Here is a 21407-nt window from a genome sequence, read left to right as displayed (position 1 = left end):
TCTGGTCAAAAAATTATAACAGCATTAAAATATTTTTAATTCTAAAGAAATTAATAAAAGCACCAACATAAAAGTTATCCAACTAAAACACAAGATATATTTTATCTAAAACTTAACCTAGAATGTTTAAACAGAAGTATCATACTAAAGAGAAGTATAAAAAAAAAATGGGGAGACAGGCACTGCCTACAGTTAGGACACCCACACCCCGTATCAGAGTGCCTGGGTTCTATTCCTGGTTCCCGCTCCTGACTCCAGCCTCCTGCCAATGCATTCTCCAGTAATGAGGCTCCTGCCACTCACCTGGGAGATCTGTTTTCCCAGCTCCTGGCTGTGACTCATTGTGAGCATCCGAGGACCGAACAAGTATCTCTCACCCTCTGTCCCTCTGCTAACAGAATTCTTAAAAACAAAAATCATATTATGGAGACTACTTGGATTATGTTCTGCCATAAAAGTCTTGAAAAGGGACATTCTTGCTGAAAGCGCAACTTACTAAAGTTTAAAATAAATGCAACAAAAATGGAAGCAATTAAGCAATTTTTAATCCATAAATAACAGAATTACTTTGATGAAAACTGCAAGAATGACAGATAGTAGTTACAAATATACTATTTTCTAAAAACTTGAAAATAAACTAGGTACTACAGAAATGCCTACAATAAAAATAAAATGCATAAGTTGATACTGACATAAACCATAAATACAGTCTCTGAATAATTTCCCTTTATGCTTAGCTATGTTTTACGTCTGTGAAATTCCAAACATTTACCACTGTCTTCCAAGGTCAGCTGAGATGCTACCGCCCAAGCAGAGATTTTAAAATACTAGCTGTTATTAAGGATGCGCTGCCCTCCAGTGGTATCTGCCGCAGTGTTCGCACTGCAGAGAGGGGACAGATTTCTTCCACACGCACACGCTGAAATCCTATCACACTGTATGGCAGCATCTGCTTTTCCTTGCAGTTCAAGTTCATTCTCTGTTTGCACCTCTGCATCACATCTTGCGACCTGCACAAAGCTGTTGCCATTGGTCACGCTTAGCAATACGGGTGCTGAGCTGCACCGAGACAGAAGCGACTCCTCAGTATGTTTCACTAAGAACGGATGAAAATTCTCATTCAGTTTGTCAACTTCGGCTTTAACAACCTTATCTCTTGAGAGTTCTGCCACTTCTCCTGGAAAGTAATTATTACTTGTTTCTTTAGGTTTGATGGATATCATATTTGAGTCCTCCATTTGCTGCAACATTTGATCTTCCTCTTCAGATGGCTAAAAGAAATTTAATGATTTTTCTGTAAATAATGTTTAAGCTTCAAGTTCATTCAGTCACTTCAAAGCACATACCCTTAACTTTCACATTAGCAAATTTTTCTAAATACAGACGTGACTTCCACATATTACAGAGGAAAGCAGATATGCCATCAAAGAATACTCAAACAATAATCTACTGAACCTACCAGGTGGGTATGGACACTAAAGTAGCAAGAACAATAGTAATCCCTGGGAAAACTGTCTCGTATCAGTCCTTGGAATCACAGGCTATCTACTCCCCACGCTCCTAACACACAGCGGAAATCATCACAACGCACTCTCCAACAGTCACGAAGAATGCAGGAGCGGACAGCACTGTGGCACAGTGGGTTAAGCACCACCTGCCACTCCAGCATCTCATATAGGTGCTGGTTCAAGTCCTAGCTGCTCCACTTCTCATCCAGCTTGTTTCTATTGTGCCTGGGAAAACAACAGAAGATGGCCCACGTCCTTGGGCCCTTGCAAAGATGTAGGAAACAAAGATAAAGCTCCTGGCTTTGACAGGACCCAGCCCTGACCACTGCAGCATTATGGGAAGTGAAGCAGTGGATGGAAGATCGATCTCTCTGTCTCTAACTCTGCCTCTCAAAAAAAAAAAAAAAAAAAAGAGAATGAATAAAAGTAGGGTAAAGAATCAGATCAGAATGTCTACAACTTCTGCGGCAGTGAAGGCTAAGGAAAGGGAGATGTCAGGGTGAGAGATGCCAGGGCCAGACTGCACAGTCCAGCCAGTAGTGACTGACAGCTGCTTAGATGCCTAGGGAAGAAACCCACAGGGGGTGGGTATCTGGCACTCAGGACACCACTTGGGACACCTGCATACCATATCAGGGTACCTGGCTCCAGTCATGGCCTTGCTTCCAATCCATTTTCCTGTGATTATGCACCTTGGGAGGCAGACAACAGCTTCTATGTTTGATTCACTGCCAGTAATGTAGGAGATCTGGATTGAGTGTTCCTGGCTCCTGGGTTCAGCCTGGCCCAGCTCTGGCTATTGCAGTCATCTGGGGAGGGAACTACTGCATACAACCTAGGTATCTAAATATCTCTTTCTCTCAAATAAAAAATAAAAATAAATTAAAATATTTTAAAAATCCACCAGTTACACATGGGAATAACAATTCAATTTGTACTTTCAAAGTTGCTAACTACAGAATAAAGTGGGCCAACAGTAAACTAGAGATCTCTTAGGCAACAGCTACAACAGTTCAAGAACAAGTAGTAACTTAGACTACTGCACGGATGCCAGAGGTTGAAAGAAGCTGGTAAGGTTCCAACTAATTAATATGCATCAATTAAAACAACCCAAAAAAGCTAAGTATGAAATGTTATTGAGGACAAAAATCTTCATATTTCCTTGAAGACTTCCTTTTTGAATGTATTGTTGGTTGTTTTATGCTTTCAGTGATTGTGAGCCATTTATTATTATTATTATTTGAAAGACAGAGGCAGGTAGAGAGAGAGGTCTTCCATCTGCTGGTTCACTACCCAAATGGCTGCAACAGCCAGGGCTGGGTGAGGCTGAAGCCAGGAGCCAAGAGCTGCTTCTGGGTCTCCCACATGGGTGCAGGGGCCCATGGGTACAGGCTGTAGCTTACCCCAGTATACCACAATTCTGACCCTGTGAGCAGGTTCTTTTAAAAATCCTTTTTAGGGGCTGGAGCTATGGCGTAGCAGGTAAAGCCGCCGCCTACAGTGCCAGCATCCCACATAGGCTCTGGTTTGAGTCCTGGCTGCTCCACTTCTGATCCAGCTCTCTGCTGTGGCCCGGGAAAGCAGTTGAAGACGACACAAGTCCTTGAGCCCTGCACCCACGTGGGAGACCCAAAAAAAGCTCCAGGCTCCTGGCTTTGGCACAGGTCCAGCCGCTGTGGCCATCTGGGGAGCAAACCAGCAGAATGGAAGACCTCACTCTCTCTCTCTGCCTCTGCCTCTCTGTAACTCTGCCTTTCAAATAACAAATCTTTTTTTTTTTTTTTTTTGACAGGCAGAGTGGACAGTGGGAGAGAGAGAGAGAGAGACAGAGAGAAAGGTCTTCCTTTGCCGTTGGTTCACCCTCCAATGGCCGCCACGGCCGGCACGCTGCGGCCGGCGCACTGCGCTGATCCGATGGCAGGGGCCAGGAGCCAGGTGCTTTTCCTGGTCTCCCATGGGGTGCAGGGCCCAAGCACTTGGGCCATCCTCCACTGCACTCCCTGGCCACAGCAGAGAGCTGGCCTGGAAGAGGGGCAACCAGGACAGAATCCGGCGCCCCAACTGGGACTAGAACCTGGTGTGCCGGCGCCGCTAGGCGGAGGATTAGCCTAGTGAGCCGCGGCGCCGGCCACAAATCTTTTTTAAAAAATCATTTTTAAAAGAAATAAGTATCTATTATACACACACACAGAATTTTACATATGACATGTACAAGGGCACTTTAAAAAGTTCCTGAAAAATGGAACTAAAGGGTAAGTTTATTTGGGTGCAAAAAATTCTGAGATCTATTCACACAAAGGGTCTTCAAAAAGTTCATATAAAATGTGTAATATGGACACCGGCGTTGTGGCATAACAGGTAAATCTATGGGTGCCTGTTCATGTCCTGGCTGCTCCACTTCTGTACCAGCTCTCTGCTAATGTGCCAGGGAAAAGCAGTGGAAGATGCCCCAAGTGTTTGGGCTCCTGCCACTCATGTGGGAGACCCAGAACAAACTCCTGGCTTCAGCCTGGTCCAGTGCTGGTCACTGCAGCCATCCAGGGAGTGAACCAGCAGATGCAAGAATTCGTGCTCGCTGTCACTCCCTTTCTCTGTAACTCTGACTTCCAGAATGAATAAACCATTTTTTAAAAAAATGAAAACAAAATATTATGAAAAAATTATGCATATTTTGAAATATTTTTGTACCAAAAGAAACACCTTTTGATTCCATTTTCCATGGACCTTCTGAAGTAGCCTTGTATACTCCACATATACATACCCATGTATATATTTATATATCTTGATGAAAGGGGCTTTCACAAGTAACAATGAACACATTCATTATTCTCATAAATAGGCATGAGATGCTCATTTTTGTTTTTTTAAAAAATTTATTCATTTACTTGAGAGGCATAGTTACAGAGAGAGGGAAAGAAATGGAGAGAGGTCTTCCATCCACTGGTTCACTCCCCAAATGGCCACAACGGTGAGAGCTGGGCCAATCTGAAGCCAAGAGCTTTTTCCAGGTCTCCCACAAAGGTGCAGAGGCCCAAGCACTTAGGCCATCTTCTACTGCTTTCCCAGGCCATTAGCAGGGAGCTGGATTGGAAGTGGAGCAGCCAGGACTCAGACTGACATCCACATGGGATGCTGGCACTGCAGGCATATGCTGGCCACAGAGCTGGCCCCATCATGAATGTTTAATTTTATACTTTTCTTATTTTGTATATTTTAAAACTTTTTCTACATTTTTGTTTACATAAATTTTCGATTTCCATTATATGGTGATTCAATTATTTTTCATAAACTACGAGAAAAATAATTCTGCATTAATCAGCATATATTAAGAATTAAAACCTGTGTAACTTACCATCTCCGAACTGGAACTGAAACAACTGTCTGTTGGCCTGGGAGAGTAACTGGAAGACTGACTTGATGAATCGAGGTCTGAAACCAAAGGGCAAACTCATGAGTAACGGTACTTGTTAATACTCGACAAAATATGTGCAAGTGGAAGAGTTCTGCTGCTCATGAAGGAGGCAGGCATACAGGTTAAAATTGATTAGATTTGTGAGCCGGAAGACCACGCCTTCACCACACCCCTGTGTGACCTCACGCCCTACCCAATACCTTCGCCACGCCCCTGTGTGATCTCCTGCCCCTACCTGGCTGCACCTGGGTTCGCACCAGCCAATCAGGTTAATTAACCACTCCCCTTGGGAAGTGGGTAAAAGCCTGGGACACAGTGTGTCCGCGTTCTCTTCTTCCCTGGCCTCTTGCCAGGAGGGGGCTTGCTGTAGCCCTGCGCCAGGTGTCCTAGGCTTCCAGGCCTAGATGCTCCTCCACGTGGCTGGTTCCTGATGCTTGGTATGAACCCAGATTTACCTCTCTCTTAAATAAAAGCCCTCACTCTCCTGTGCATCTTTATCACTGAATAAAAGCTTAAAATGTACCATGCTGCCTTGTTTATCTGTGCCAGTATTCAGAATTCTTCTCTAAATATTAGGCAAGAACCCTCTGGGGCTTATTAATATTGGAGATTAATAAGCATATGGTGAAATTGTATGGCACCCCAAATTCCGGTAGTGTATGTGGCATCCCTGATGGCGTTTCTGGGTAAGGGGCCACATTTTTGTGTAAATTTTAGGGGGTCATGTCCAATTTCACTAATACAAGCTTAGTCAATCACAGCACTGGAAAACATGCAAAAATCAGCTGAGGTTTCAGATCCGTGGCAACCTGCATTTCTGCAGGTTATATGGGTTTATTCTAACCTTTAAAAAAGATATAGGAAAGAAAGCAAAATAAAAATAAACTGGCTTGATTTCTGCAATATGTGAATCATTTCTCATGAACAAATAAAGCGTTAACTTGCAGAAGGGAGGAATAAACTAAGTTTATTAAGCCCCACAGCATCAGATATCTGCGAACCTAGTAAATGAAACTTTGCTATGCAATCAAAACTGTATGGGAAAAAAACCTCTTCCAAGCCTCCGAGATGATATCCTTTCATTTTCTGCTTGACATGCTTTCTTATAACTGCAAACAAAGCTTCAAAACGGGCCTGGGAAGTAGGTCACAACTCCCCACCATGCATAAACACCAGTCCCTACCACCACTCCTGCCCCCTTGTTTATGAACTTCAGCCCCCACAGCAAGCAAAGCCTAAGGGAACCGGATGGGGCCCATCACACATAGGGACCTGCAAGCCCTCCCGCGAGGAAGGAAGCAGGAGCGGTCTGCTCAAGCCTTGGGTCCAGGCTGAGGCCCTGTGCAGCAGCTTGCTCAGCGGGCCGGCAGACTCCACTCCGAGTACGTTACTTCTCCATTCTAGGGCTCCATACCTCTACAGAGCAGTCTCTCTGACAGCAAAACCAGAGCACAGGAACATAAAGGGCAGGAAATGAGTCCTAATAATAGAAACTAAGCGCATTTCTCCCTAACAAGGCTCAGCCAGTCCCAGTACTGGAAACCCAGTCACCACTGTGGAAGCTAAACGTCGGGTAGGGGTCTGCCGATGGTGCAAGAGACTATGTCCCTGAAAGATTAAGCTCAACTCAACACTGCAGTGACTGCTTCATGCAAGGAATCGTTATCAGGATACACTGCCACAAACCTGAACATGTTCACAATCTTGTAAAGCAAAAAGGTGTCAATTTTAAGATGTAACATGGAATGAGAGAAGCTACAGAAGGAGCAGGGAGCCAAGTGTGATGAGCTCAGAGAAAGGGATGGTGGAGAGCGAGAGAAACACACGCTCTACAAACAGGTTTTGAATGAGGGATCAACATTTTCCCAGAGAAGACAAAAATTAGCATATGAGTTACAGGGAAAGAATGTGTCAAGTAACAGCTAAATATTAAAGATGCTGCATTTTAGGTTGTCCACAAAGGGATCCAGGTAAGGTCAGATTAAAGGTGGAACAAACTGAAGGCACGTTAGTGAAGCAGAAACTGTACAACCCCAGCATGACGCGAGAACAGTCTGCAACGGAGCAGCCAAACTGGGATGAGTGCGAGGCGAGAGACGCAAACTTCAAGAAAACTTTCAAACAGCCGCACGTTTTACACGCCTGTGGCTTCTCAAGTCTATGAGCCCAGCATTACACATGCGCAACAGAATCTGATAAAAGAGGGCACACACAGACTCACACACTCTCCGAAAAAAACTCACTTAGGAATATTAATACAAAATTAAAGAGGTTAAAATCTGTAAAAGAAGAAAATAAACCAGAATAGCAAACAACCAGAATACAAGGCCACTTCAAAAAGTTCATGCAAAATCGCATTAAAAGCAAAGTTTACTTTGGTGCAAAAAAATGAAATCCATATATAGTTTTATCATAATATGCATTTTTATTAGGATTTGGTGGCATTTATTATAGGAATGCAAAGATAATACAAATTGCAAAATCTGCAATGGAACATCAGTCAGCCTAGAAACAAGAAGAAAACCTTGTGCCAGCGCTGTGACACAGTGGGCTAAAGCCCTGGACTGAAGCACCGGCATCCCATATGGGTGCTGATTCCAGACCAGGTTCTCCACTTCCAATCCAGCTCTCTTCTATGGCCTAGGATAGCAATAAAAGATGGCCCAAGTCCTTGGGCCCCTACAGCTACTGTGGGAGACATGGAAGAAGTTCCTGGCTCCTGGCTTCAGATCAGCACAGCACAGCCACAGCGCCAGCCCCTTGCACTTAATTTTTTTTAAAATAACGATTTTATAACTTAACTTGTGGGAGAGTAAGAGACAGAGCACGCCCATCCACTGTTTGATTTTCCAAATGCCTGCAATGCCAGGGCCAGACCCAGGAGCTGGAAATGTAATCCAGGCTCCCACGTGGGTGGCAGGGATCCGGTTATTCAAGCTGTTGCGGCCATCTGGGGAGTGAACCAGTGGATGGAAGACCTCTCTCTCTGTCTCTACCTCTCTCTGTAACTCTTTCAAATAAATCAAATAAATCTTTAAAAATATTAGGTGCAAAAGGTGTAAAAGCATAGCTTCCTCTGGAAATTTTCAACACGTACACTCGTGGGATAGTGGGTAAAGCTGCCACCTGCAATGCCAGCATCCCATAAGGGCACAGATTCAAGTCCCAGGTGCTCCACTTCTAATCCAGCTCCCTGTTAATTGCCTGGGACAGCAACAGAAAATGGCCCAGGTAGTTGGGCTCCACTACCCATGTGGGAAATCCAGAAAAAGCTCCTGGCTCCTGGCTTTGGACTGGCCCAGTCCCAGCATTGCAGCCCTTTTAAGAGTGAACCAGCAGACAGAGGATCTCTGTCTCTCTGTAACTCTTTCAAATAAATAAATAAATTTAAAAACCAATTCGGAACAGGAGATCAAACATGGCTTTCCCAATGTAACAGTTGAAAAACGGGACAAAAGCTCAATGGCCACCAACAGGGGAAGTAGCTGAGTCAAAGCAAAAGCAGACAAGCCAAGTCATGGCAACAGTTCTTCAGCTTGCTCAAGGTATTCCACTCAGTAATTTCCTGAAGGACTGAAGAATGACAGCATCTGCTTGTTAGGCGAATATTTTGAAATTAGGGCAAAACTTTAGCAGGAAAACATCTAAGAAAGCTTCACCCTCTGCAAAACCTAACACTCCTGGCTCCTTCCCATGGCACAAGGCTAACTGTGTGAGAATTCCCAAGGACAACCATCAGGTAACCACCTTACAGCCCCAACTTGACTGGCTCTGACTTCTTTCGGTTTCCTAATCTTAAAAAAATCTTTAAAGGACATCCATTTTCTTTAGTTAATAAAATCAAAAGAATGCACTGACATGGTTCAAAGTCAGGGAACTAAGACTAATGTACATCCGTGTTTATACATCTTTCGGCTTTATTTTCAGAAAAAAAATACTACAATGACAAACCGAGGAAAAATACTCCTATAGAGCAGATGGGGCAGGGAAGACAGGGCTAAAAATCCAAGACTTTATATATTCACATATAAAATGAAAAAAAAAATATGCCAGAAAGTTTCTAGGTCTCCCAGCAGGCCATATGTAATGAAGAACTATCCTCCCACAAGACACCTAAAAGGTACCAGACAGGACAAAATGGGAAGAACCCTCACGTATGAAGGGATTGTCACACAGACCTCTAAGCAACCAGGATCCAGGACACGTAATAGAGAAATGGGAGACTGCAGACAGACATGAACACAGGAAGTTAAGACACATCCTGTAAAGGAAACCAAACCTCCTAAAAGAAACGTGACAGAGAGGACAGGCATTTCACATGACACGTGAATGGTAAATCAACCTCATCAGTTATCAAGGAAATGCAGATTAAAACCAAAAGGAGATACCAGTTTACCAACAAGCACAAAACACTGACACAACGCTCATGAAAATACAGAACATCTAAGACTCTTCAACGCTTGTTAGTGGGAATCTGAATTGGCACATTTTGGAAAACACTTTTATATCATCTTGACATGAGGATGTTCCTATCATCAGAACCAGAAACACATCCTGGAGAACTTTCCATGCATGTGAAAGGTCAGCAGTGGCCACAGCAGTCCTGTTTACTATAGAAACATTCCAAATGATCCAAACATCACTGCCAGAAGATAAAGGAGACAATGTACCAATCAAAACCCAGGACACACACTGGGAGCTGCAGGTATAAAAGTAGACAAACCTCAAAATTTAATACTAGATTTAAAAAAAAAGCTGCATTGAACATAAATACAGAGAGTTTGCTCAAATATGCGGGAAGTTCGAAGTCCAGCAACGGAAAAGCCTGTGTGTGACAGCACAGCAACCGCACTCAGAGCAGCAGTCACCTCTAGAGGGCACAAGAGGAAACGCAGTCAAGGGACCCTCCTGATCCTGGTGGACGGGCCACAGAGCCACACGGGATACACTGCTGCACCACACACAGATCACGTGAGCTCGTCATGCACGTATGTGCATACAAGACCAAAGTAATCTTACAGTCAGCCGCATGAATAGCACATTCTAAGGCATCTATGAAATATATCTTTAACAGTCAAAAACTTGATTAAGAAAGTTAACATGTAACTGATTCCTATTTGCTAGTTTCTTAAAAAGGAATAAAGTTAATTTATAAGGCTATACTCACAGATTTTCTTAACAGATGTTGGTCTGTCTTGTAAAGAATCTATTCCTCTTTCTTCCATCAAAATCTAAAAGAAAATCAAAATTTTATTCTCAATACATAATATCCTTATATCTTATCCACACAATTAGTTAATTTTATAAATCTTTCACTTTATATAATTTAACTCAGCAAAGATGATTTAAAAATCAGAAAGAAAAATTAACAATTTTGGTTAATAACAAAATATAAAATGGCTTAGAAACAGCAAGTGGTGGGGCCGGCATTGTAGCACAGCAGGTTAACACCCTGGCCTGTGGCACCGGCATCCCATATGGGCGCTGGTTCTAGTCCCGCTGCTCCAGTTCTGATCCAGCTCTCTGCTGTGGCCTGCGACAGCAGTAGAAAACGGCCCAAGTCTTTGGGCCCCTGCACCCACTTGGGAGACCCAGAAGAAACTCCTGGTTCCTGCCTTCGGATCGGCGCAGCTCTGGCCATTGCAGTCATCTGGGGAGTGAACCAGTGGATGGAAGACCTCCCTCTCTGTCTCTACCTCTCTCTGTAGCTTTGTCTTTCAAATAAATAAAATAAATGTTTTTAAAAAAGCTTTTAAAAAATAAAAATAAATAAGCAGCAAGTTCGAAGAAATGAATTACTAACAAAAAGGGAGGTTTCAGATAATCATCAAAACAGTTGAAACAAAACAAAGGTAATTAACACAACCTGAGGATTCATTCTGTTACTCTTTTTCTAACTTAAGTGAGACATGAGATTTATTTTAAGGGTTTTTTTATATATAATAAGAGCTCCTAGATACATTTGCTTTACAACACACTGTTGGTTTTGGCTTTCATAACGTTCAAAATAATGTGCAAATTCTTTTTTAATTAATACATCAGATTCTCAGAGTCACAGAAAATACCTGATTAACTACTACAGCACAATTCTCATGCTAATGTAATATTAATACAAAGAGATTCAGTAAAATTCATATATATAATTCTAAGACAATGATACTGTCTGGGGCCAGCGCGGTGGCGTAGTGGGTAAATCCACCGCCTGCAGTACTAGCATCCCATATGAATGCCAGTTCGAGTCCCAGCTGCTCCACTTCCAACCCAGCTCTCTGCTAGGGCCTGGGAAAGCAGCAGAAGATGGCCCAAGTCCTTGGGCCCCTGCAACCGTGTGGGAGACCTGGAAGAAGCTCCTGGCTCCTGGCTTCGGATCGGCGCAGCTCCAGCCATTGTGTCCATCTGTGGAGTGAACCAGCAGATGGAAGACTTCTCTCTCTCTCTGCCTTTCCTTCCCTCTGTGTAACTCTGACTTTCAAGTAAATAAATAAATCTTAAAAAAAAAAAGACTTTCTAGTTTTCAAAAATGCATAGTATTTAATTTTTAGGAAGTAGGTTATGCATCTTTTTTGTCTGATATCAGCTTTTATTGCATTCTCATTAAAGAATGAAGCTATGAAACTTTCCTTTGGTAAGTTTTTCTGACTGTCTCCATGGTTTAAGCCACGAATTACCACAGCACCACAAATCGAAAGCTCTAGTTATGTGTATCCAAAGAACTCTTCATAGCACCTGATTCCCTTCAGGCAAGGCGCCACAAATGAACTTATTAGAGAAAGTAGTTTCTTTACTCCAAGCTGCTGGGATTCAGGTTTTAGGGAGACTGAAACCTAGGATAAAGGAGAATGTGCCAGCTGTTCAGCCACCGAGTCCCTCTGCTCTGGGATGTGCAGCTGCAATGCCCTCTCCGGCCTCCCCTGGGTAGGTCTGGACATGGGACTGCGGCTCGGCTCGGAAGCTGAGTAAGGAACACTGAAGTCTTCTGCACACGCCGCACTGCTCGGCCCTTCTCCCACCTGGTACTCACACACAAGCCTGGGAGCAAAGGAACCACGTCCAAGAGTCCCCACCATTTCCTCATTCTAAAAGTCTTTCCTGTTCAAGTCTTAGCACATTCGAGCCCCAAACTTGGATCAGGAGCACACAACTGAGAAAGCTATAGACTCCAAAACAGACACACAGTCCCACACTGCTTCAGATCCGACCAGGAAGGAGGCTAAAGAGAAGACACTTTTTTTTTTTTCATTTTTTTATGATTTATTTATTTGAAAGTCAGAGTTACACAGAGAGAGGAGAGAGAGATCTTTCATCCGATTGTTCACTCCCCAGTTGGCCACGATGGCCTGAGATGCACCGATTTGAAGCCAGGAGCTTCTTCTGGGTCTCCCACGTGGGTGCCGGGGCAAAGGACTTGGGCCATTTTCTACTGCTTTCCCAGGCCATAGCAGAGAGCTGGGTTGGAAGTGGAGCAGCCGGGTCTCAAACCAGCGCCTATATGGGATGCCGGCGCTTCAGGCAGGGCGTTAACCCACTGCACCACAGCACCGGCCCCAGAAACTGTCTTTCAAGGAGTGTGCCTCTCCCTGCAGGATAGTAAGTCTTTTTTTTTTTTTTTTTTGACAGGCAGAGTGGACAGTAAGAGAGAGAGAGAGACAGGGAGAAAGGTCTTTCTTTACCGTTGGTTCACCCTCCAATGGCCGCTGTGGCCGGCGCGCTGCAGCAAGTGCACCGCGCTGATCGGAAGCCAGGAGCCAGGTGCTTCTCCTGGTCTCCGATGGGGTGCAGGGCCCAAGTACTTGGGCCATCCTCCACTGCACTCCCTGGCCACAGCAGAGAGCTGGACTGGAAGAGGAGCAACCGGGACAGAATCCGGCGCCCCGACCGGGACTAGAACCCGGGGTGCCAGTGCCACAGGGGCAGATTAGCCTAGTGAGCTGCGGCACCGGCCAGCTATAAACATTTAATTATCATCTATCCATTATAGAATAAAAACCCTCCCTCAGGCCTTATATATATAAATGCCCACATGTATCTCCATGTAGACCACAGAGATTTCAGAAGACCCTCAGCTGAGCTCAACAGCTCAAAATTAACAGCTCTCAGAAATCTGCTCCTCTGCTGAACCAGTTAAAGTAACGCTATGAACCTGAAGCGGAGAATTTGCATTCACCTCAGCCAACCAGAAAAACAAAGTGTTCTTTTGAGGGAAATTTCCAGTAAAGAAGTAACAGAATAGCAGACTCCATAAGACAGAAATGCAAGAAGACAGGTGTGTAGCTGCCATCTGGTGCCACCGTCACCCACCGCAGCAATTCCGCCTGTGCCTTGCAGAACTGTGACTGCTAATGTTGGTGTTACAATCTGGGAGTAACTCATACGTACCCGAGCTCTATCTGCATTGGGCTGCTTCACCCAGGTGGCTACCACCACTCCCTCACAGATGGTTCTCACCCAACGGCATCATGTAGCGCCAGAACTGTGACAATCAGTACTCACTTACTTAGACTCACTGCAGTCTACCTGTAAGACCCAGGGAAGAACCTGCCTACACTCCCCCTCTCCAGACCCAAAGGCCTGTGTACCTCGAAGGCACTCTGTAATACTGGAACAAGGTCACCTTCCGATTCTCAGTTCTAGGAGTAGGGCTTCCTATGCTGTAAGCCCCAGCACAGTCACACTCTCTCAGCAGGCACTGCGGAAAGTCACAACCATGTCACACAGTCCTAGAACAGCTACTGCTGTCGCAAGTCCCATTATCGTTCAGGCTGCCTATTAGGACAAGAGACAGTTCCCTCAGTGTCGCTCACTACAGGAATCCTGGTGTGACTAAAATGCAAATCTCAGCCAATTGAAGACACACATCCACTTAAAGCCACACTTCTGTCTCCATGAACTGCAGACTGGATAACTGCTTCACTTACAGACACTGCTGACACTGATCAAAGCTGAAGAAGTCACTCAGACATTACATTAGGGCTCACCTAGAACCACAGCCAAAGCAACAAGGCAAGAGATACCTCGTGTCCCTTCTACACAAAAAATCCTTTTCCAACAAAACCTACTGCATAAAGAATAAGGGATACTGCACTAGATGTGCAGGAGTCACTGTAGGGACACAGAAAACAGGAAGCAATAGTACAGCATGACACTTTCATAAGATGTAACAGTTCTCCAGAAACAGGTCCTGATTTGATGGAAACCTATGAAATGCCTGAAACAGAATTAAATATCCTAGGGAAACTCAAGTGGTGAAAGTGAACACAGGTAGTGCAAAGAAATAAGGAAAACAATAGGTGATATGAATGAGTAATTCAGTAAGGACAAAAACACATTAAAAAAACAAATTTTGCAGGTGAAAAATTCAATCAATAAAATTAAAAAGACAACTAAGAAGTTCAACAGCAGAAGAGACCTAGCATAAAACAGAATTTCTGATTTGGGACAAGACTTTTGAGATAAATCAGTCAAATAAAAATAAACAGAAAGGATAGAAAAGGAATAAAGAAAGCCCACCGGAAATACAGGATACCAGTAAGTGACCAAGCGTTCACATTATGAGGGTTCTGAAGAAGAGAAGGCAGGAGGCACTGACAGCCTACTAAACACAATTCGAAAACTTCCCCAATCTCAAGAGATTTGGTTACCCAGGAAGATCAAAGGACTACAAGGAGACAGCAATGAAAAGCAAAGACTTGTCTGACATATACTACAAACTGTCAAAAGTTAAGGACAGAGCCAGCGCCGCAGCTCACTAGGCTAATCCTCCGCCTTGCGGCGCCAGCACACCGAGTTCTAGTCCCAGTCGGGGTGCCGGATTCTGTCCCGGTTGCCCCTCTTCCAGGCCAGCTCTCTGCTGTGGCCCGGGAGGGCAGTGGAGGATGGCCCAAGTGCTTGGGCCCTGCACCCCATGGGAGACCAGGAGAAGCACCTGACTCCTGCCTTCGGATCACTGCAGTGCACCTGCTGCAGTGCGCCAGCCGTGGCAGCCATTGGAGGGTGAACCAACGGCAAAAGGAAGACCTTTCTCTCTGTCTCCTCTCTCTCTCTCACTATGCACTCTGTCAAAAAAAAAAAAAAAAGGAATACAATAATTTATTAAAAAAAAAAAGTTAAGGACAGGAACTGGCCTTGTCATCCAGCAGGGTAAGCTGCTGCCTATGACACCAGTATTACATATAAGCATGGCTGGAGTCCTGGTTGCTCCACTTCTTATTCACCTCCCTGCCACTCATGGGAGACTCGGACAGTGTTCCAGGCTTCTGACTTCAGCCTGGTCAAAATATGGCCATTACAATCATTTGGGGCATGAACCAGTGGATATAATATCTTTCTCTCTCCTTCTCTCTCTACAACTCTGCCTCTCTCTAAACAAACTTAAGGACAAGAAGAGAATCCTAAAGACAGTAAGAAAAAGCATCAAGTTACATATAAAGTCAAGTCAATTAGACTAATAGCAGACTTCTCAGCAGAAATCCTACAATCCAGAAGAGAGGCAATACATTCAAACCTTAAAAGAAAAAAATCTTCAGGGCCAGCATTGTGGCTTGCCAGGTTAAGCTTCAGTCAGCAGGCTGGCATCCCATATGGGCACCGGTTTGATTTCCGGCTGTTCCACTTCTGATCCAACTCCCTGCTAATGTGCCTGGGAAAGCAGTTGAAGATGGCCCAAGTATCGGGCACCTCCACACACATGGGAGACCTGGAAGAAGCTCCGGCTCCTGGCTTCAGCCTGGCCCTGCCCTGGTCATTGCAGCCAACTGGGAAGTGAACCAGGGGATGGAAGACCTCTCTCTCTTTCCCTTTCTGTCCTGTCTCTTGTCCTCTCTCTGTAACTCTTTCAAATAAATAAAAAAAATTTTTTTAGATCTAAAATCTTCTAACCAAGAATATTACAACCAGCAAAGCTATCCTTTAGAAGCAAAGAATAAAGTATTTCCCAGATAAGCAAAAACACATTCAAGAATTCAAGACTTAGAAGAAATTCTGAATACAGTCACATTAAAAGTAAACATGGAGCCAGTGCTGCAGTGAAGCAGGTTAATCATTCCACACAGCGTTGAGTACTGGCTGCTCTGCCACTGATCCAGCTCCCAACTGGTGCACCTGGGAAAGCAATGGAGGATGGCCCAAAGGCTTGATCCCCTGCCACCCACATCGCAACTAAGACGGAGTCCCAGGCTTCTGCTTTTGGCCTGACCGAGCCCCAGCCAATTTGGCCATTTTGGGAGTGAGCCAGTAGACAAAAGATTTCTCTTTCTTCCCCTCTCAGTCTGTAACTCTATCTTTCTAAAATAAATCTTTACCAAAAATAAAAAAGGAAACATCATGGAAACACATGACACTATCAAATTCACTAATAGCAGATACACTCAGTTACCAATCAGCAAAATGACAGGTGTTACTTCTTATCAATCACTGATGACTTTCAATGTAAATGTACTAAATCCCCTAGTCAAAAAATACAGGTATGCTAAATGGATAAAAAAAATCAACACCCAACTATACGCTGCCTCTAACAAACTCATTTCACAAGGAAAACTACACACATCTGAAGGTGAAGGACACCAAGAAAATGAAACCAAAAATGAGCTTAAGTAGCTGCAGTCCTGTCAGATGCAGCAGACTGTGAAAAAGACAAAGAAGGGCATTATAGAATGATAAAAGGTTTGATTCAGCAAGAACACAGAATATATATATTTGTACCCAACACAAGACCACCAGATATATACAACAAATACTACTGACCTAAAGACAAAGAGACACTCCAAAACAATAATAGTGTGTGACTTCAACAACCCACTGCCATCAATGGGAAGACAATTGAGACCACGTATCAGCAAAGACACGTAAGAATTAACCGTACTCTTGAGATAATGGACCTGACAGACACCGACAGAACATTCCATCCAGCAGCTACAGAGCACGCATTCTTCTCACCAGCAAAAGAAATACACTCTAGAAGAGACCGTGTATCAGGCCAAAATCAAGCTGCATTCAATTTAAAGATTCAAAGCACACAACTTATCTTTTCAGACCACAAAGGAGTAACAGAAAGAACAACTGAAAATTGAGAAATACATGGAAATTAAACAACATTCTATTTAATGATCAATGGAGCACTGAACAAATTAAAAAGAGTATAAAAAACTTCCACGAAAGAAATGAAAATACAACAAATCAAAACCTGTGGGATACAGCAAAAGCAGTATTAACAGGAAAGTACGTAACAACTCTTATACTAAAGAGAGAAAGAGCCGGCGCCGCGGCTCACTAGGCTAATCCTCCACCTTGCGGCACCGGCACACCAGGTTCTAGTCCCAGTCGGGGTGCCAGATTCTGTCCCGGTTGCCCCTCTTCCAGGCCAGCCCTCTGCTGTGGCCAGGGAGTGCAGTGGAGGATGGCCCAAGTGCTTGGGCCATGCACCCCATGGGAGACCAGGAGAAGCACCTGGCTCCTGCCTTTGGATCAGCACAGTGCGCCGGCCGTGGCAGCCATTGGAGGGTGAACCAACAGCAAAGGAAGACCTTTCTCTCTGTCTCTCTCTCACTGCCCACTCTGTCTGTCAAAAAAATTAAAAAAAAAAAAGGGAGAAAGATATCAAATAAATGATCTAAACATGAAAGCATTTCCCTCAGATATGGAGCAGAACAAGGTGTGTTATTTCATCACTTTTAGTAAATTTAGTTCTGGAACTACTAGTAAGAGCCATTAGAGAGGAGAAAGGAAGAAAGGGCATCGAAACTGGAAAACAGGAAATCTCAATATCCATGTTTGGGGGTCACATGATGTTGTACATAAAAACCTAAACATCCCACCAAAAAGCTATGAATAGAACAATGCAGTCGTCATAGGTTACAAAATCAACGTGCAAAAAAAAAAAAAAAAAAACCACCACTGAAAGAAATCACATTCAAAAAATGGAAACATATTCCTTGTTCATGAACTTGCAGAATACCATTAACCTAACACAATCTACAGATTAAATGCAATCCCTATCAAAATGCCAATGCTACTCTTTACAGAATTAGAAAAGACAATCATAAACTCATACAGAATCTCAAAAGACCAAGAACAGCCAAACAACAGAGGAAAAAAAAATATCAAGTTGGAGGCATCGCAATAACAGATTTCAAAGCATACTACAAAGCTATAGTAATTAAAATAATAGGGTGCTCGGCCGGCGCCGCGGCTCAATAGGCTAATCCTCCGCCTGCGGTGCCGGCACACCGGGTTCTAGTCCCGGTCAGGGTGCCAGATTCTGTCCCGGTTGCCCCTCTTCCAGGCCAGCTCTCTGCTGTGGCCCGGGAAGGCAGTGGAGGATGGCCCAAGTCTTTGGGCCCTGCGCCCGCATGGGAGACCAGGAGGAAGCACCTGGCTCCTGCCTTCGGATCAGCATGGTGCACCAGCCGCAGCGGTGGGTGAGCCAACGGAAAAGGAAGACCTTTCTGTCTCTCTCTCTGTCCACTCTGCCTGTCAAAAAAAAGAAAAGAAAAAAAAATAGGGTGCTGACAAAACACACAGATCAACAGAACAGAATGGAGAACTCAGAAATTAATTCACTCATAAACAGCTAACTGATTTTTGACAACAGCGCCCAGACCATACACTGAATACATACAGGAGTCTCTTCAATAAACGGTGCTGGCAACACTGAATGTGTGTATACAGAAGAATGAAACTAGATGGCTATCTCGCACCACATACAATTATCAACTCAAGATGATTCAAAGACCTAAATTTAAGACCTGAGAGCTTGAAGATGCTAGAAGAAAATGTAAGCCAAACATTTAAAGACATTGGTGCAAGAGACAACTTCTTGGACAAGACCCGTAAGGCACAGACAACAAACAAAAAACCTAACAACTGAGGTTAATCCCAACTCAGAAGCTTCGGTGCAGCAAAGGAGTCAACACAGTGAAGAGACATCAAAAGAACGGGAGAAAAATTTTGCAAGCTACTTATACAACAGATTAATATCCAGAATGTATCAGCAACTAAAAAACTGAAAAAGAAAACAAGCAAAAAAACCAAACAACAACTAATGTTAGGAATTAAGCCAAGAATTGGGCAAAAGATCTGAATAGAAAATTCTCAAAAACAAAAAGAAATTCAAATGGCCAAAAAAGAAATAAATAAATGTTCAGCATCACTAACCTTCAGGGAAATGATGCAAATCAAAACCACAGTGACACAAGGAGCTATCACCTCACCCCTGACAGAATGGCTGCTGTCCAACTGAGAGAGCAACAACTGACGGTGAGGATGTGGGGAACAGGGAGCTTTTTTTTTTTTTTAAGTTTGTTTATTTATTTTAAAGGCAGAGCTACAGAGAGGCAGACACACAGAGACAGAAATCACTAGTTCACTCCCCAAATGGCCACAATGGCCAGAGCTGGGCTGATCCAAAGCCACAAGCCAGGAACTTCTTCCAGTTGTCTCATGGGGTGCAGGAGCCAAGGGCTTGGGCCATCTTCCACTGCTTTCCCAGGCCACAGCAGAGAGCTGGATTGTAAGTGGAGCAGCCAGGACTTGAACTGGCGCCCATGTGGGATGCTGGCACTGCAGGCAGCAGCTGTACCTGCTACTCCACAGCACTGGCCCAACAGGGAACTCTTACACAGTTGATAGGAATGAAAGTTAGTGCAGCTGTCTGCAGAAAACAGCATGCAGATTTCATTTAAAATCGCCAAATGATCCAGCAATCTCAATACTGGATACACTAACAAAACATGAACACACTGTATCAGAGATACATGCTCCACTATGTTTTATAACAGCACTGTTCACAATGCCAAAAATATGGAATCAACCAAGGTGTCCATCATCAGGTGAATGGATAAGGATAATGTAGTATATGTATGAAATGGAATAGTACTCAGCCACTGAAAGAATGAAATTCCTTTTTTTTTAAGATTTACTTATTTTAAAGGCAGAGGGATGGAAGGGAGAGAGGGAGGGAGGGAGGGAGGGAGGGAAGGGGGGAGAGAGGGAGAGAGGGAGGGGAAGGGAGAGAGAGGGAGGGGAAGGGAGAGGGAGGGAGGGAGGGAGGGAGAGAGGGGAAGGGAGAGGGAGGGAGGGAGGGAGAGAGGGGAAGGGAGAGGGAGGGAGGGAGGGAGAGAGGGGAAGGAAGAGAGGAAAGAAGGGAGGGAGGGAGGGAGAGAAGGAGAGAGGGGAAGGGAGAGGGGGGAAGGGAGAGGGAGGGAGGGAGGGACAGAGGGGAAGGAAGAGAGGAAGGGGAGGGAGGGAGGGAGGGAGAGGAAGGAAGAGGCAGGGAGGGAGGGAGGTTGGTTTCTTAAAATTTATTTATTTTCAAAGAGTTATAGAGAAAGAGAGAGACAGAGAGAGAGGGAGAGATATCTTCCAAATGTTGGTGCACTCACCAGGCGGCCACAATAACCAGGGCAGAACCAGGCCACAGCCAGGAGATTTTTCCAGGTCCCCTACATGCTGGCAGGGGCCCAAGAACTTGGGCCACCTTCTGCTGCTTTCCTAGGCCACTAGCAGGGAGGTGGGTCAGAAATGGAGCAGCCGGGACACAAAGCAGTGCCCAGATGAGATTCCGGCAACAAGGAAGCAAGCTCTTCCCACTACATCACAAAGCCAACCCCAACAAGAGTTTCTTAAAGATAGCTTCCAGGTCCTTAAATCTCTGTACTTCATGGCCTAATGCTTAACAGAATGTAACCTTCATGAGAACAAAGACCCTGGTTTTTCAACATTTTATCACCAAAATCTATTATAAATGAGACATCTAAGGAATGTCCAATTAACAGTCACAATATGTGCTCTTCAACATTTACTGAAGAAAAAAAGAAAACTATACAGTTGAAAAATCAGATATGACAGATGTGCGAATTCTGGCTCAAGTGTGTGACCCTGAACAGCTTATTTAACCTCTCTATACATCAGGATCAGACTTTTGTGAATCAGAACATATATATTGGGGCTGGTGCTGCAGTCTAGCAGGTAAGGCCTCTGCCTGCAGTGCCGGCATCCCATGTGGGCACCGGTTTGGGTACTGGCTGCTCTGCTCCCAATCCAGCTCTCTGCTGTGGTCTCGGAAAGCAGTGCAAGATGGCCCAGGTCCTTGGGCCCCTGCACCTACGTGGGAGACCTGGAGGAAGCTCCTGGCTCCTGGCTTCAGAATAGCGCAGCTCTGGCTGTTGTGGCCATTTGGGGAGTGAACCAGAGGATGGAAGACCTCTCTCTCTCCCTCTCTGCCTCTCCTTCTCTGTGTAACTCTTTCAAATACTTAAATGGATAAATCTTTTAAAAAAATGTATAAAGCTCCATGTGATGTCTAAATAATTACATCATATAAAGCACATAACAGTTTCTGAAAAGGTGTTTTATTTCTAGACCTAAGGTGTAATGCTTCCAGTATAAAAAAAAATATAAGGACAGAATTCCACCTAAGAAGAAATTTATGAACGAAAGCTCACCTTACATCAAAGTATGATGTAAATATTAAAATAACGATACAAATTGACACA

General features: G+C 44.3%; 1 protein-coding gene across 23 annotated transcripts in view; it reads right to left on the bottom strand.

Annotated features, from left to right (window-relative positions):
* Positions 1 to 527: 527 nt before the first annotated feature.
* REDIC1 (regulator of DNA class I crossover intermediates 1) overlaps positions 528 to 21407 on the bottom strand; it is a 92075-nt gene continuing 71195 nt past the window's right edge. For 22 of the 23 annotated variants that reach the window (XR_016213158.1, XR_016213159.1, XM_070049656.2 and 19 more), the window contains 3 exons: positions 10088 to 10151; positions 4861 to 4937; positions 528 to 1271 (listed from right to left, as the gene is read on the bottom strand). Coding sequence is in view for 20 of the 23 variants with exons in the window: in XM_070049656.2 (XP_069905757.1) it covers positions 828 to 1271; positions 4861 to 4937; positions 10088 to 10151 (585 nt within the window). In the remaining 3 variants the exon portion in view is untranslated. Of the gene's footprint in view, positions 1272 to 4860; positions 4938 to 10087; positions 10152 to 21407 lie in introns of those variants that run through there. The other variant, XR_016213157.1, reaches the window with a different exon arrangement.

Source organism: Oryctolagus cuniculus, chromosome 9, assembly GCF_051225735.1.
Source record: "Oryctolagus cuniculus isolate XC-2025 breed Fujian yellow rabbit chromosome 9, ASM5122573v1, whole genome shotgun sequence".
NCBI classification, from domain to species: Eukaryota; Metazoa; Chordata; class Mammalia; order Lagomorpha; family Leporidae; genus Oryctolagus; species Oryctolagus cuniculus.
This window is presented reverse-complemented; position numbering and strand designations above follow the sequence as displayed.